The 15,857-nt window shown below is 36.8% G+C and overlaps 1 protein-coding gene and 1 non-coding gene across 2 annotated transcripts; one reads left to right on the top strand and one right to left on the bottom strand.

Annotated features, from left to right (window-relative positions):
* The first annotated feature begins 1,528 nt into the window (after nucleotides 1–1,528).
* LOC105209221 (nicotinamide/nicotinic acid mononucleotide adenylyltransferase 1-like) lies at nucleotides 1,529–4,458 on the top strand. The gene is made up of 5 exons (XM_011179520.3): nucleotides 1,529–1,728; nucleotides 1,790–1,947; nucleotides 2,024–2,263; nucleotides 2,316–2,414; nucleotides 2,480–4,458. Exons 1-5 carry the CDS (start codon nucleotides 1,638–1,640, stop codon nucleotides 2,627–2,629), a joined length of 738 nt encoding a protein of 245 aa, XP_011177822.3. The 5' UTR covers nucleotides 1,529–1,637; the 3' UTR covers nucleotides 2,630–4,458.
* Nucleotides 4,459–15,571: 11,113 nt separating this feature from the next.
* On the bottom strand, nucleotides 15,572–15,653 carry Trnal-aag (transfer RNA leucine (anticodon AAG)). Its single transcript has one exon. It is a non-coding gene; the product is annotated as a tRNA-Leu (tRNA).
* Between the last annotated feature and the right edge of the window lie 204 nt (nucleotides 15,654–15,857).

Raw genomic sequence — 15,857 nt, 5'->3', positions numbered from 1 at the left:
GTCTTTTGAATTTTGAGGCTATGTATAAAGCGCTACAGAGCTCGTATCTGGCAAACTATACATCTTTTAAAGGTCTTGACATAACCTAGAAAACGACGCTATGCATGATTAGTTTGGATATTGCGTTCAACAGTTATAGACGTGTAAACATGGAGTTCATTAACGCCGAAATTCGCGCCATTTTAAAGTTGTCCTTCGTTAAAGGCAGATACACTAGAGAAACGTTCCGTAAGATTAGATTTTGGGGGATGCTACTCTATCACTTCGAACTGCGGAGGAATGGCTTCGACGATTCAGAGCGGGTGAAAACGACACCATGAATAAGCCAGCCGGCGGATGACATGTGACGACGAATACCAATCAAATCATGGAAAACATCGGGTTAGACCGGCATGTGGCATCTCGTGACATCGCCCAGGAGATGGAAGTTAGTCACCAAACCATTTTCAATCATCTGCAGAAGGCTGAATACAAAAAATAAACTTGTTTGGGTGCCTTATAATTTGACGCAAAAAAAACCTTCTGGACCGAATCAACGCGATATGCTGCTGAAACGGAACGAACTCGACCCATTTTTGAAGCGGATGGTGACTGGCGACAAAAAATGGATCACATAGGACAATATCAAGTGAAAATCTACTGCGAACAACTGGAAGGCTTGAAGCAGTCGTTCGACCAGAAGCGTCCAGAATTGGCCAACAGAAAGGGTGTAGTGTCCCACCAGGACAACGTCAGACCACACACTTCGTTAATGACTCGTCAGAAGCTACGGGAGCCATGGCGAACGCCCTTGGTGGTGTAAAATTGACCTCAAAAGAGGCTTGTGAAAAGTGGCTGTCCGAGTTCTTCACAAATAAGAAGGGGGGCTTCTACGAGAGGGGTATTATGAAGTTGCCGTCTAGATGGAAACAGATTTTAAAATGTAACGGCGCATATTTGAACTAAATCCGATCACTGTAAAGCATTGAATAAAGAGCGAAGAAGAGGAGGAAGAAGAAGAGGAAGGGAGATATTCGACAACCTAATACCTAACCTACAAATAATTACAAATTTCATATTCGCACAATTGAGGTCAGGGCTCTACACCCACAAACCAATCATCGACAAGGGCCTTAATAAATTCGTAAAGGCCACATGACGATCACAGACATGAATCTAGTGGACGACTAAAATATACAAAATAATTTTGGAGGACCTTAATCCATGCCCTCCCATTGTAGTCGCTTGGGTACAGAAATAAATGGTACAGAAAACCCATTCGATCCCATTGTACTCACTTGGTTACAAAAATAATAAATTGGTCACTGAAAAGAAATCGCAGGCACTGGGGCATATTTTCCAGCAAGAGTCCGTTAAAATGCTATCGTAAAGCTGAAAGATTGCTTTAAAACATAAGAAAATTAAATTTCCCTTTGAGACCTTCAAATAAAAGAACTTGAAAGATATATTCTCATTTTCAAGTTTGACAAGGATTGTCTGGAAAAGATTTAGCTAAACCTTTCTGCTTCTCCAACATCAATTGTGTACAATTTTTTATATATTTCATTGACCAAAACTGTGTATTGAAATATTCAAAATACTGTTTCTGACAATTCTATTTATTTATAATAATAAATTACTTAAAAAAATAAAAACAAATGTCAAAGCAAAACTGCTTATTACCTCGCTTAATATTGATCGCTTGCGGTTCCTTCAGTCCAACGACGTTAATGCATCTGCGTATGTTTGGTGAGCCCACACTTTAATGCAACTGTAAAGGAGATGCAATAACATTTTATCAACCCAATAGAGATTGCGAGAAATCACTTAATGGAGCGTGGTGCCTTTAAGGTAATCGGTGGCATAATGTCACCGGTACATGATGCGCAACGGAAGCAAGGACTGGTGGCAGGTGTGCACAGATTGGCTATGCTGAGATTGGCGCTGCGCACTTCTAATTGGATACGAGTGAGTTGATTTGGGACAGACATGCGTAATGGTGGTGCAGTGATGCAATGCAATTTAGTATCTGATGCAAATTTAGGTCTCCGACTGGGAGTTGCAGCAGCCGCAATGGACGTCAACAGTGGATGTGCTAAAATATCACAAGGACTGCATAAACAATGTGTTGAAAGATAAGGCGGAAGGAAAGCGAAATATTGTATTGCCGCATTGGCTGCCAGCTGAAGTGACGGAGCGCACAGAGGAAGTGCATTTGAAGTTTTTGGCAGGTGCTGATCTGTTGGAGACATTTGCTGATCCACAGTTGTGGACGAATGCGGAGGTTTATACTTTATCAGTTATTTGTTATTTATGGTAATCATCCATTTGTATAGGTCGAAGGTATGTGCAGCTATGGCTTGGTGATAGTTTCACGCTTTGGTTCGGAAATTGAGAAGTTTATTTTCGAATCCGACATACTCTCGAAATACAGTGTAGGTTCTCGTTTTAATTATTTTCTAAAAAATGGCTTTAGATCTTCATTTGCTGTCCTTTACAGCGCAATATTGAGTTGGTTACTAATTGGTCTACAAATAATATGAGCTCTACGTATATTCGCCGTTTATTAAAACGTGACAAATCTGTGAAATACCTTATCGATGATGATGTCATTGAATATATAAGGAAATATAATTTATACAATTGTTAAAGAAATGCAAGGAATTCATTTACCTTTTGGCATTACTAACATTCTCAACCTCCTATCCCCAAATGGGTTATATCCGTTATATTCATACCCATATTATTGACCTCAACTGGGATGACTTTCCGGGTCTATTTCGATGACAACGGCCGCTTCAAGAGTGGCTCCTATGTTACGAGTATTTGAGTCTTGGAACCAGGATAAAGTCTTCGGCAGCCAAATCTGCAGAACGAACCTTCCGACTGAAGGCATTATATTTGTACAAACTCTGATATAAGACTATGAGACGAAGCACTGCGTACCAAATAGATATCGAGGAAAATGTGATAAGTTTAACAATAAGATCTGATAAGGCTGTCTACTACTGATTTCTGACCTTTCTTAAGTTTTATAGTTTTGAAAAACTCCACATAAACGTCAAAGCAGACATCTTTCTTCCTGAGGGATTTTGAAAGGGTTTTCTATGGAATCTGCGATAAGGTAATATCCATGAGGTCTGTACCGATCATATAGTCCTTTTTGATGTTCGCTATATGTTGATCTTGAAACCTTGGATCAGTTGTATAACCTGTACTTGGGTGATGTACTAAATTAGGACCTTGGATCTCCGAGCAAACCAGGTGAACTAGCTGGAATCGAAATTAATCGGCTAAACAGATATATCCAATCCAATTTTAGCTCTTGTGACCCCATATACCTTAGTAGTGAAGATGTTTTAGTGGGTTATCTTCTCAAAAATTGCGTTTTAAAAATCTCTTTTTAAGTCATCTTTAGAAGCTATCTCTGGAGGAAGAAGAGGTATTCTCGGACTGAACTCGATCGTCTTCAACCTTCCCCATACCCTCAACATTAATATTTTCAATCTCTAATTATATAGTCATCACTGTAAGCGACTGTTGTACGTTTACCCTTGAATCATAAAGTCCGTCAGCCAAGTGTGGCCATCAGTAAATCCTTGCAAACGAGTATATTGCTGCAGCATGAGTGTCTGTTGTTGGTGTTGATATTTATGTGCTTCGTCTGCAGTGCGGTAGTGGACGTTGTTCATTTATTTCATACACACATGCACACAAACTGATCTGTTGTAAAGTGCAGTTATATGCCGCCGATTTCACCGGCTACAAAGCACATTGGCAGGCAAGGATTTTGCATAAGTCATAAATATTTACTCTCGCATGCATATGCAAATGAGAAAGGTAAATTACAGACACGAGAGTTGAAAAAAAAAAAAATAAAAATGTGTGAATATTTATTAACTGGCTGCAGAATTATAGTGACAGCAAGCATTTTTTAATCAGGCGACAGCTTTAAGCTGTTTTTATGCAACCTTAATTCAATGTCGCTTTATTTTAAATAACAGGGTGACGCACTTTCGCAGTTATTTGCGTGGAATTGGCACTTTAATTAACATTTCAAAAGGAATATTACGCGCGTTAAAAAAAGGCACTCTTTCATTATATTAATACCTGCGCGCCCACTTAAAAAGCGATGAAGTCCGCCAACGCTGCGGTCCGTTATATGCCGTTTTTTGTATCCACATACACTCGCGTTAATAAAAAGTGCAGTCCGCGCGTAAGCCATAAGAACTGTTGTGCATGACTTCTTTGCAACAGCTATAGTTTGCAGCCATTGACGTCAGCAGCAACGGCATAATGGCGCTGGCAGTTGCAACATCCGTCATCCGCAATTTGCATACAGGTAGCGGAGTGTGCATAAATTCAATGGAACCCGGTTGGCGACTCAACGCGACTCAGCGGGTTGTCCTAATTAATTAATGAACGACTGAGCGTTCTACACGATATTTGATTTGACAAACTTGCAACATGTTGCACACATAGCCTTGCATGCATGTGTTGTATAGCTATTTCATGCCATACAAGCATGCGAAGTTTCAGCTTCCATTATTGTGTTGTGTGAGATTGACAGTGAAAAGATGTAGCCTTGAAAAACCATTGGTGGGGTTGCGAAACTCAGTTTGCGCGGAAAGTATTGATAGGGGTATTCATGATCTGTTGCATACTTAGACTCAATTACATTCCAAAAAAAAAGAGAATATTAAAGCGACGTCATTTTACAACCATACGAGAATTCGCTGAAAAAAACCATCCCATAAATCGAGAAGTATTCCGACGATTGGAAGGAGATCTGGCATAAGTGCATAATATCGGATGCGGACTATTTTGAAGGCGACAACGTTAATGTAATGAATAATACTTTTTTTCAACAAACGTAAATTCCCGTTATTTTTTTACAACATCTCGTAATGCAAAGTGAACGAAGATGTCAGAATGAATGTTTACTCGATTAAAACCTTCATAGTGTGTCAAGTCAATTTATTGCTATATTTTCATTAAGATAACACACAATTTGACTCTTATATTCAGCATAAAGTCCAATAGAATAAGGAAAATCATCATATATAGTACAGTGGAACTTCTCTTACTCGAATCACTATAATTCACAAAAAAATAACGAGTTAGAGAGACTTTCGAGTTGCGAAAGGTAATTTGTATGAAATATGACTTCTCTTGCCGATTCAAGAGTTCGAGTTTTGGAGAACTTCGAGTTATAGAAGTTTGAGTTATGGAAGTTCAACTGTATATGGGGGCTGAGGTAATTACTGAACCGATTTCACTATTTTTTGCCACCTAGGTACACTATATCCAAGACTATACGCTCATTTAAGATATCTCACATATTAAGCGATATATGTGATGTGTATACATATATCTGGGGGTCCGATTTCCACAATTTTTCCGTAAGTGATGCCACACCTCAATGGTTACTGATGTATATATTATAAAGTCAACGAATCAGATAGAAATTAAAATTTTATTATATGGAAAGTATACGTGGTTGTGAACAGATTGCGCCCATTTTCACCTTTTGCCGTCCCACGGTCCCAAGGAACATGTGTACCAAGATTGATCAACATATGTAATCTTAAAATGAATCAGATCCTAAAATGAAAATCATCCACAGAAATATGCTTGAAAGTTTTCGTAAACTCCGCTTATCAATTCTAGTCCTGAGGACCAGAGATTTTAGTCACAGAAATTCATGTTATTAAAGTCGTAGTTATTTCAAGATACTATGTACTAAATCAAAAAATCATTAATATCACTACCAAAATATAAATCAGCCATCGAGAGAATTTATATATTCCGATGCTATAGATCACTATCGATTTACTGGACACGACAGATTCTAACTCTCGACCTAAGCGTAATCTCGTTGGTAAATAGCTTTACATTGCCAAAACTTAACAACTAGTTTTAATTGTCATCTCGAGTATCATAGCTGATAGCTGTAACCAAAATTCAACTAACCTCAATTTCAACTGTATTTACTGTGAGTAGTATCTACTGCTGTTATGTATTCTTGGCGCTAATGTGTTAGTAAGCTAATGGTATTCAGCAAGGATGGCCTTATAGAATTTAAAATTAACGCTGTTCTATCGGATTTTGTTTATTATGGTCCCAGATTTATTTGGTTTTAAGAGATTATATTCATTTTAGCTAGCGTATGTTTGTGTGAAGCTAAGCTTGTTGGTGCTAATGAAATCTCTTTAGTGTTCTAATTAATGAGCATGAAGAGTGTTTTAAATTCTGCAAACATTCAGATAATAAGTAAAAGCGAAAAATACATTAAAATTTTACTACGAATTTGCGCATTTAATGAGATAAACGAACACAAACATACATACACCTGCAAACATATAGTACAATTATTCAGTGCAGACACAACTCTAATATGACCAATGTTTTATGTTTGTTGGTAAAGTTTACAAGCTCAGTGCCAAAGGCGAGTGATCACATAGACACATTCACGCTTTTACACATATATACGAAAAGACATACCTACACACACATCCATATGCATACATATATACTTACATACCATAAGTAGAGTTGTGGTCAATTAAAAATAAATGAAAATTGTTTGTGTTTTGTATAAAAATGTGCGAATTCATGGAAGTTTAGCTCATGACTATACTATAACAGTAGTAGTTACCCACATATGACATGTGAGTGGGTGAATTAGTATGCCAGAGTGTTTAGCTTAGTGTCACTATTGCTGATGATACATCATTAAAAACTGCAACAGCATTGCTACTGGCAGATGTCAGTGTCGCAGTTGGTCCAACTAAATTATGGCATAAAATGTGGATAATTACGGGTAGCGATAATTCGGCCAAAAACGGATGGAAATGTTAAGTTGATTACATATATGCGCGGTGTTCATATACATATATGACTACCCAGTAAATATTTGAAAACTTTAAAGAAAAGAAAGAAATAAATAGAAAAGTGAACGCCACTAGCTAGAGACGTCTAAAGTTTTTGTTTCGAAATATTCTGGATTTGCGTTGCCACCTGTTAAAAAATATTTGTTAAATCTACATTTTAACTGAATTAACTATTTTAGACTGAGTTTATAACTAAATAATTTTGGGAAGACTTAAAGTTGAAAATATTTTTTTTGAACAGACTTGCCACCTGTTAAAAAAAGTTATAAATTTATTTAATTTTACTCATCAAATATTACAGCTGAACGTCAGACAAAATATACAGTTTTAGAAAAGATTATTTTGGCAAAGAGTTGCCACCTTCATGCAAATGTTACATAAAAAACCAATAAATTCAATATTTCAACTCAATAATTTCAATTTGGAAAGGCTTACAGTTGAGAGTATTTTTTAAAGTGGGTTGCCACCTGTTAAAACAATGAATTTAGTACCATTGATAAAACTCATAAAGCAAACAAAAAATAGAAAAAAATGTAGAAACAATAATATTGGAATTATTTTGAGAAGAGTTGCCACCTGTTTAAACACTTTATTTAAGGAAAATAAATTAAAATTGCAAGAACACTGTAACCTAAAAACTTGTGATCTAATTTAATCCCAGCCTAAATGTTTACTGGAATTATACTCGCAAATACACTACCACATATTTCAGCCAAAGCTAATGTGTTTGGAATACTAAATAACAATGTTTTTCAAATGGTTTCTGTGCTATCAAATGGTTTTTGTTGTAAAATGTGTGTAATAAATTCAGAAACTCTATTAAAGCGCATAAGCGAGGGCACAAAAAAAAAACAACGACCGAGCAAATAACCATCATATAATTTTTAATACCACACGGTTTTAATGGGCCAACCACAAAACGACCAACAGCGTTAATGATTATGAAAATAAATTATTTGCGTAAAATTGAAACTACCAACTAATGGCCTTAGGGCACTCGCTGCTAAGTATTTTCCATTAAAAGTTGCATTAAATTATTTATGGCCATGGAAAAAGTGGATATATTCTTATAAAATTAAGGTTTTTTGTTCCAAAATTTTGTTCATAAAAAAAGGTCAACATTATTTGTGTTATAAGTGAAAAAAATATTAGTAAAAATTTTTGGATGAATTCTTTGAAAAATTTTGTAAAATTGGGAAAAAATTTCTTCGTTTTTTTTTTTTAATTTAAATTTTTTTTTTTGGAATTGAAACTTTTTTTAAATGGTGTATACTGATTTTTTTATATTTTTTTCTAATAAATATTTTTTGTTGAAAAGGATTTTAAACGTTTTTTTCTTTTATGTAAATTTTTTCAATTTAAAAATATTTAATAATAATATAATATTTTTATTAGAAATAAATAAGTTAAATTACCGTTAAAATATTAAGTAAATTTGTAAAATTTTCCATCAAAATGAAAAAAAAAAAGATTATTGTTCCAATCACCCAAGGCCAAATTTAATGAATATTCCTTGTTTTTGTGCAACACATGCTTAACTACACTTACAATACAACAAAAATGTTTTCTTCTCTCACGCTCACTTCAACCCAGTGTCAAGGGCAGATCAGCAAAGATTCCCTAGCGTTGTCCAGACAACCTTATAACCTGGCGCATGAAAACAAGTAACGGCGTTTGTAGTACTCACTCTCCGCCTGCAGGTCCTCAGTTATGCCTCCTCTTATATACATGTCTACATACATACCTTGTGCTGTGTGCGGCAAATACTTTGTCTAAACATCGAATAATTCGATGGCTAAGTCGCTTAAGGATGCCTGGCAGCAGCAGCTTGTCCTGAGACAGCTTAGTTGTAAATATGCCATCATCAGAGTAACGATTGCCGCACGCAGGCTGTCTTGTCTGCGCGTTGCGCGTTAAGTATAAAAGTTTTAATGGCTGTTGTGCCGCGTATTGTCAGACACACATACACACAGACTCACCATTCACCTATACACGTACACATCCGCAAACACATACAACCTAATGCGCATATAAAACGATAAATCGCTCGTTGCCCATTCCCTGCTGGCTTAGGCGGGCGCAGTTGCTGTAACTGCTGCGGAGGGGATTACATAGAAGGCGTGATGTGTTTGTATATGTGAGTGTGTTTGCCTGTGCACAGTATTGACTCTGGATGAGATTATTGTGTGAAACTTTTTAATTTGTTCATCAGTCTTACAAAATGAATTATCAGTGCCTCAAGATGGTAGAGTTTTGTGCCAAAGGCAATGTTCTTTGCACAGTGGGTTGAGGGTACGAAAATTTCGAACAAAAATATTTAGAGCTATAAAATGTTTTTATGTTTAAATGTAAAATATATATTTTTACTCACTTTCAATATAAAATTGGTGGCTTTCGTAATGTAAATTATTACAAACAAAATTTTTGATCTTTTTTCCTAATGTTATGAGATAATCATACAAATTTCTCTTTATGTATCTCTTATTCATGTGAGTTTAGGAAAGAACGGTTGAGTGGTGAATCGAACAACAACTTGTATAAATCACACAAACTGGCTTAATGAAAGAGTTATAAAATATTAAAGTCCTAATTTTGTAAATCTTGACCCAAATTTTATTACCTATGGTCCAACAAATAGACTTAAGGATGTAGAATAAGTAAGGAAGGGATAAGCTAGAGTGTAACCGAAACTCTCGAAATTTATTTATTTAATGTTATTAAGGCAGCACACAACTCGACTAATATATTCCACTAAACCACAGATAATAATTACATATATCATCGTTTTCTCTAACATTCTCTATCAAGCTATATTATGTACTAGATTATACGTTTACTTAATTTTGCAAAGATATCTCACATATTAACCGATATATATGATATAAAGCCGATTAGGAGTTTGAAAACCCTAATATTAGGTATATGGGATCTACATATTGCTACAAAAAAATCAGGGAATATATAGTTGATTTAAAGATATTTTCTGTAAGAAATTTGCTACAGGCACTAAGATCCTCATGTTCGATATCTGGGACCTTGAAAATTATTGTCCGATTTTAAGGATTTTTTAGAAGAGCGATGTCTCTCCTGCCCAGCTCTTTTCGTGCAAACTTTTATTCCGATATGTTCACTGGTGCCTGATTTATATATTGTAAAGCGAACGAATGAGAGAAAATTTAATATTTTGTTGTATAGGAAGTAGGCGTGGTTGTCAACTGATTGGGCCCATTTTCAAGCTGTGATATCGGGACATCGGGAAGATGATGTGGAGAACATTTGGTTGAAACTAGTGGAACAGATATGGTTTTTGATCCAAAAGTGAGTGGTGGACGTGCTGCTGTTGTCCATTTTTTATACCAATTAGAGTGCAGTACAGAGTGCTTGCTATATGTACGAGGGCTGCTATATATATTTCTGGCCTAATAATGAAAATAGGAATATTTATCAACGAAAATGGTTTTATTGTTTTTTCAAAATATTCTCCATCGAGATTTATATACTTTTGCATGCGCTCAAACTAATTTTCGAAGCACTTTTTTTGAGCGATTGTCAAATTGTGCGGGATCCAACGAGAACAAACCTTTTTTACGGCCAGGTGTTCATGCAAAATCGAATGTATGCTGGTGGGAGAAATGCATAGGCATGCCTCTATCTGAATGTATGTTACATGACGGTCTTGCATTATCAGTTCACGTACGGCATCGTTGTTTTCTGGCACAACGGCTGTTTTTGGACGACCTTCACGGAATTCGTCTTTGAGCGAGCGTCGGCCACGATTGAATTCGTTGTACCACTTTTTCACAGTGCTATAGGATGGTGCTTCATAGCCATACAAAGATTTTAATTCATCGATGCACTCTTGTCGCGATAATCCACGTCGAAAGTTGTGAAAAATGATCGCACGAAAATGTTCACGAGTTAATTCCATTTTTTGGCCGAGATGAATTTTTTAATTCCCTGTTAATAAAACAAATCACGATTAAATGACAAAACGTTCTGAGTGATGTTATGCTAAAAAATGTAAAACTTTCCAATGGAAATGTCAGATTGCACCTGGCAACACTTAGTGTTGCCTAGGCCAGAAATATATATAGCAGCCCTCGTACTATCTTTACTGTAAATTTAGTGATTCTGAGTTAACTAATTTTTAATAGTTTTAAACATATTATTTGTATGGGAGGTGGGCGTGTTTATAACCCGATTTCACACATTTTCATGTTGTTTAATTGGGTGTCTAAGAGAAATGGCTTCAGAGAGTTTGGTTGATATAGCTTTTGTAGTTTGTGAGATATGTACACAAAACTTAGAAGGGGCAGGGCCACGTCCACTAAGTTTGGGTGAATACGGAAATGTTTCTAGAATTACAGGGATTCTTTAAATATTTTTCTTATTTTTTATTTAATTCTATTTTTAATTATTTAAGTATTTCTTAAAGTCAATATTTTTAATAAATTTGCTCCACTGTGCCTCAACACAGAACACAGCAGAGACCTTGCTGCCGAAACTGTTGCTACAAACACACTTAGCTCCAACTGAAATCAGCCACTTTAACGTGTTGCATGCAATGTGTACGACGGCGCACTGAGTTGTTGCCTCGCTTCAGAAAGCTCATTAAATTGTCTTTAAATTCAATTTAAACTTTCTACCCAAAGCAATAGAATAGAGCGCACACAGCAACAGCAACACAGTTACGCAGCGTTGGCAGAAATTGTGCAAGATCATTTCCTCGGCGAGTGACAAATGTCGCGCAAAACATTACGCAAGTCAATGATTTTCTAGAAAAGAAAAACTTACAATTAAACGGATTTTACGCTTGAACACATCGAATGAAATGCGACAAGCGCCACTCCGACTGCCACTCACGCCTAAGCACAGTTTGCTGCTTTAACAGCTAGCTACCTTTATGCGCGCCGCACTCATCATGCCACTTCAGGGTGCAACAGCCAGTGCGCTGTTGTATGCCACATGAAAGAGAATTGCTCGTAAATATATATTTAAAAGCCTGCCGTAAATCTTAGTGTGACTGTTCGAGCGTTCGTTCGGTTCAGCACATAAAGTCACTAAGTCGCCAAGTTGACAAGGCGGCTTTCCACGTTTTGCGTGAGTTGCGTGTTCGTGTGGGCGTGGTCGAAGGCGGCAATTGGGGTGTCGCGCTAAGCTGCGATGATAATCTTCAGGCACTCGACAGTAAAATGACTAACTCATTAACGCAAATAGCAGGTAATACTCCCCCAGTGTGTGTGTGGTGTGGCAGGTGCAATTGTATAGAAGCGGCTTAATTAATGTGTTCATAAACAATATTTTATGCCACAGCGCGTAGTGTTTAACTGTTTGGTTTTAGTAGAAAAGCTATTTAGTGAAATTATGAAAGTTTTTTTTATTAAAAACTGCTTAGAGTATATGAAGATCTTGCAGAATAAAGCTGCATATATAATAGTCTTCAGTATAAAATTAAGAAAAGAACTTCAATTTCCTAAGCGCTGCTTGTGTCTCTAACTTTGCCCGCTAGCAAAATAGACAATTTCTTATTGGCCCACACTTAGTCTAAGCGCTAAGTTGGCGTTGGCGTTGCGGTAATTAACACTCACTCACTAGCACACATTCGTACCAACGTGCCATACTTTATCGACTGCCATCGCAAAAACTTTTGCAACTAATTCATTTTCGTGGCACTTCTTTTTCGGTGGCTTCCCATGATATTCTTCATTAAAATTTTGGCAATTTTATTTGTCAACGGAAGTGCGAAATGAATTTATAAATTCTAATTAAAACTTTCAGTAGGCGAAAATTCTGACGCCATGGCGTATACGTAACGGCGAGTGTAATTATTAGTAGACCAACTTTCACACCTGTCATCGGCAGGCGGTTAGCACTTGTCTATTTTCTTCGCTCTTCTTCTGTCATATTTCATTGGAGGCGTCTACTTGTCTTCAAATATTATTTTACTTGCGGCTTTGCGTGGGATATTGAATAGTTTATTGTGGAGAGCGCTACTGCGAATATTGGAGGAGCGTGTATATTAAGTGATTTATGTTGAGTAAGAATATTAAATTTCGGTGAATCTAAATTTGGAAAATGTTTTAAATTATTTTTGCTATGTCAACGAAACTTTCAGGAGTCGTTTTGTTCAGGCATTTCCTTATGCAGTCCAAAAATGAAGGACATTACGTGGCCTTGAATTGGCATCACGTGATCTGGGCGGTGTCAATGACCTGTAAACTATGTAAAATATCACGTGACCTTGAAATGACCTCCCGTGATCAGGGTGGGGTTATTGACCTCACTCAAAAATGTAAATAAAGATATCACGTCACCTTAAAATGACATCACGTGTTCAGGGTAGGGTCATTGACCTGTAAACAAAAATATCACGTGACCTTGCATTGACATCACGTGATCTGAGCGGGGTCAATGACCTGCAAACAAAATTATCACGTGACCTTGTAATGTCCTCACGTGATCAGGGTGGGGTCATTGACCTTGTAACAAAAATATCACGTGCCCTTGAAATGATCTTACGTGATCAGGGTGCGGTCATTGACCTGTAAACAAAAATATCACGTGATCTTGAAATGTCATCACGTGATCAAGGTGGGGTCAGTGACCACATGGGGCAACAGGAGATGATGTTACTGGAACCGGAAATGGGGCATCCGGAACCGGACGTGGATAACTATGCTACCGGAATCGGATATGGGGCAACAGGAGATGATGTTACCGAAACCGGAAATGGGACATCCGAAACCGGACATGAATAACTATGCTATGTTGCCCGAACCGAACGGGATATTAACGATGGAACAGGAAATTAGGTAACAAAATTTTGGTTTTCCGGAACCGGAAATGAGGCATCCGGAAACGGATATGTATAACGGTATTACCGGAACCGGAAATTGGTTGGCTGAATATTGGTCACTGGAACTGGAAGTGGTGCATCCGGAAACGGAATGAGCCAACCGGAACCAGATATGGGAATGATGTGCCGGTCCCGGAAATGAAGAAATATTTTACCGGAAACGGATGTTCGATATAGAGCGGACGTCCAAATGACAGAAATGGAAATTGGACAGGAAACGTCCCTTCTCTAGAAAGTGCTTAGTGACGGAAGCAGCGTCAGCTTCAGGGCTTAACATAAATGTTTCCTGTTCATTGAAGTCTGCGGTTTGTATCATATCCGCCGTCTTCCGTTATGAGACTTCCGTTTACTGTAATCGTTATCGATATTGGTGTAAAGTTTCATTCCGCTATCTTTATCGGACACCAAACATCGTAATCGAGATTTAGCTCATTACAAATAAAATATAATTTCATGCTCGAATTTTCTTCATTTTACTTTTTTCAATGTATGGGAGCGTGTGTACACATTTATAACATTTGAAATGTTTGTTTAAACCCGTGCGAAGCCCGACCGATCGGGTAGTTTTTTATAATTTTGGTGAAAAAAAATCAATTGTGAATGCTTTTCAGACTCATCTTTCTTCCACAAACCATCTAAACTGCATTTATTTCATCGAAATCTCTCTTTAAACATTGCTATATCAATAAAATATAAAACAGACTATTCCACAATATATGAAGCATTAATTGCCCCCATTTTCAATTTCAATTTCAACTTTAACTTCAACTTCAACCTGTTCAACCATAAAACGTTCAAGTTGAGTTGATTTTATGTGCTTGCAGCAGAAATTCGCATATCTAGCGCTTCGCTTGGTTGACAGCGCACATGGCTTGGTTGCACATTTCAGCTTAAAAATGAGCAAAAGCTACTCCACCTTGACGCTTGCGAAAGGCATAGCAGCTGCAGTTACTCGGCGATTTTAACCTCATGCTTGGGTTATAAAGACGAAAAGTTTATGCGTTCCGGCAGCGTTCTAAATGCAGCATGGCGCAGGTTTCAGTTTTCGCAAGGTTGCCTGCCATTTGGTGATTGCTTGCACTTTCTACTGCCGTTGCTGCTGACCTGCACTTTATGCTGCTGCTTTCTCCTATGCTGAGTTAGACGCGCTTTGCATGACAAACTAATGCACTTTGCCTGTGAGTTTCTTTCCTCGAACGCTTGCAATAATTTGTTGGCTTTATTTCTATTTTACTCATTGTGTAGTTGAGTATGCTGAGCGCTAGAAATTGCTTTGCTTTCTTTACTATGTAACGCTTCTGATTTTGCTTGCGTTGCTTGTTCGAAGGTGGCTAGTTAAGCCATTATTTATTCATTTTGCTGTTTATGCGTTTTTGTGGGAAGGTTGACAACGCGAGTGGCCTTAGGTGAAGTGGAGCATTCTATACTCACTGAAATTGTTGAACTAATAAACAATAATAATTTTCCGAAATAATCTGCATTTTATTGTGTGATAATTGTCTACAAATTGCAAGCAGAACTTATACGGATGGTGATAGTATATAATATTTGATGGTAAAATATCTTGAGTTCATAGTTTGCGAAAAAATTTCACAGTGAATGAAAAAATAATATACCCTAAATTCACTAAAAATATGAACATACACGTGATATGCATAATTGTTTAAATTAAATTAATGACCACTTTGAAACTATTAATATTATGAACAATATAAATAGAATCCATCGTTGTACTATTTATAAATAATTAAAAATATATGCTTTGTACTCAATTGTTGCTTCTATTTATAAATATATGTATATTAAAAATAATAATATTTAATAAATGTATAAAAAAACTATCTGGCAGCGGTGGGATTCGAACCCACGCCCCCGAAGAGACTGGTGCCTTAAACCAGCGCCTTAGACCGCTCGGCCACGCTACCCACATCTTGCCTCGGTGGCAAAGCGCTAGTAAATGTGATTGATTGTGAGTTCTTTAGAATATAGTTTATAAGAGTATATAAATATATTTTTACTCAATACTCAACTTAATTTTAATTTACATACACAACTAATTAATGTTCATATCTTGAAGAATGTAGTGATTACAAGTACGTACATTTTATGCTGATATTTGAAGTACTATT

Source organism: Zeugodacus cucurbitae, chromosome 2 (genome assembly GCF_028554725.1).
Source record: "Zeugodacus cucurbitae isolate PBARC_wt_2022May chromosome 2, idZeuCucr1.2, whole genome shotgun sequence".
Lineage (NCBI taxonomy): Eukaryota > Metazoa > Arthropoda > Insecta > Diptera > Tephritidae > Zeugodacus > Zeugodacus cucurbitae.
The sequence above is the reverse complement of the archived record's forward strand: the minus strand, read 5'-3'. Positions and strand labels throughout refer to the sequence as shown.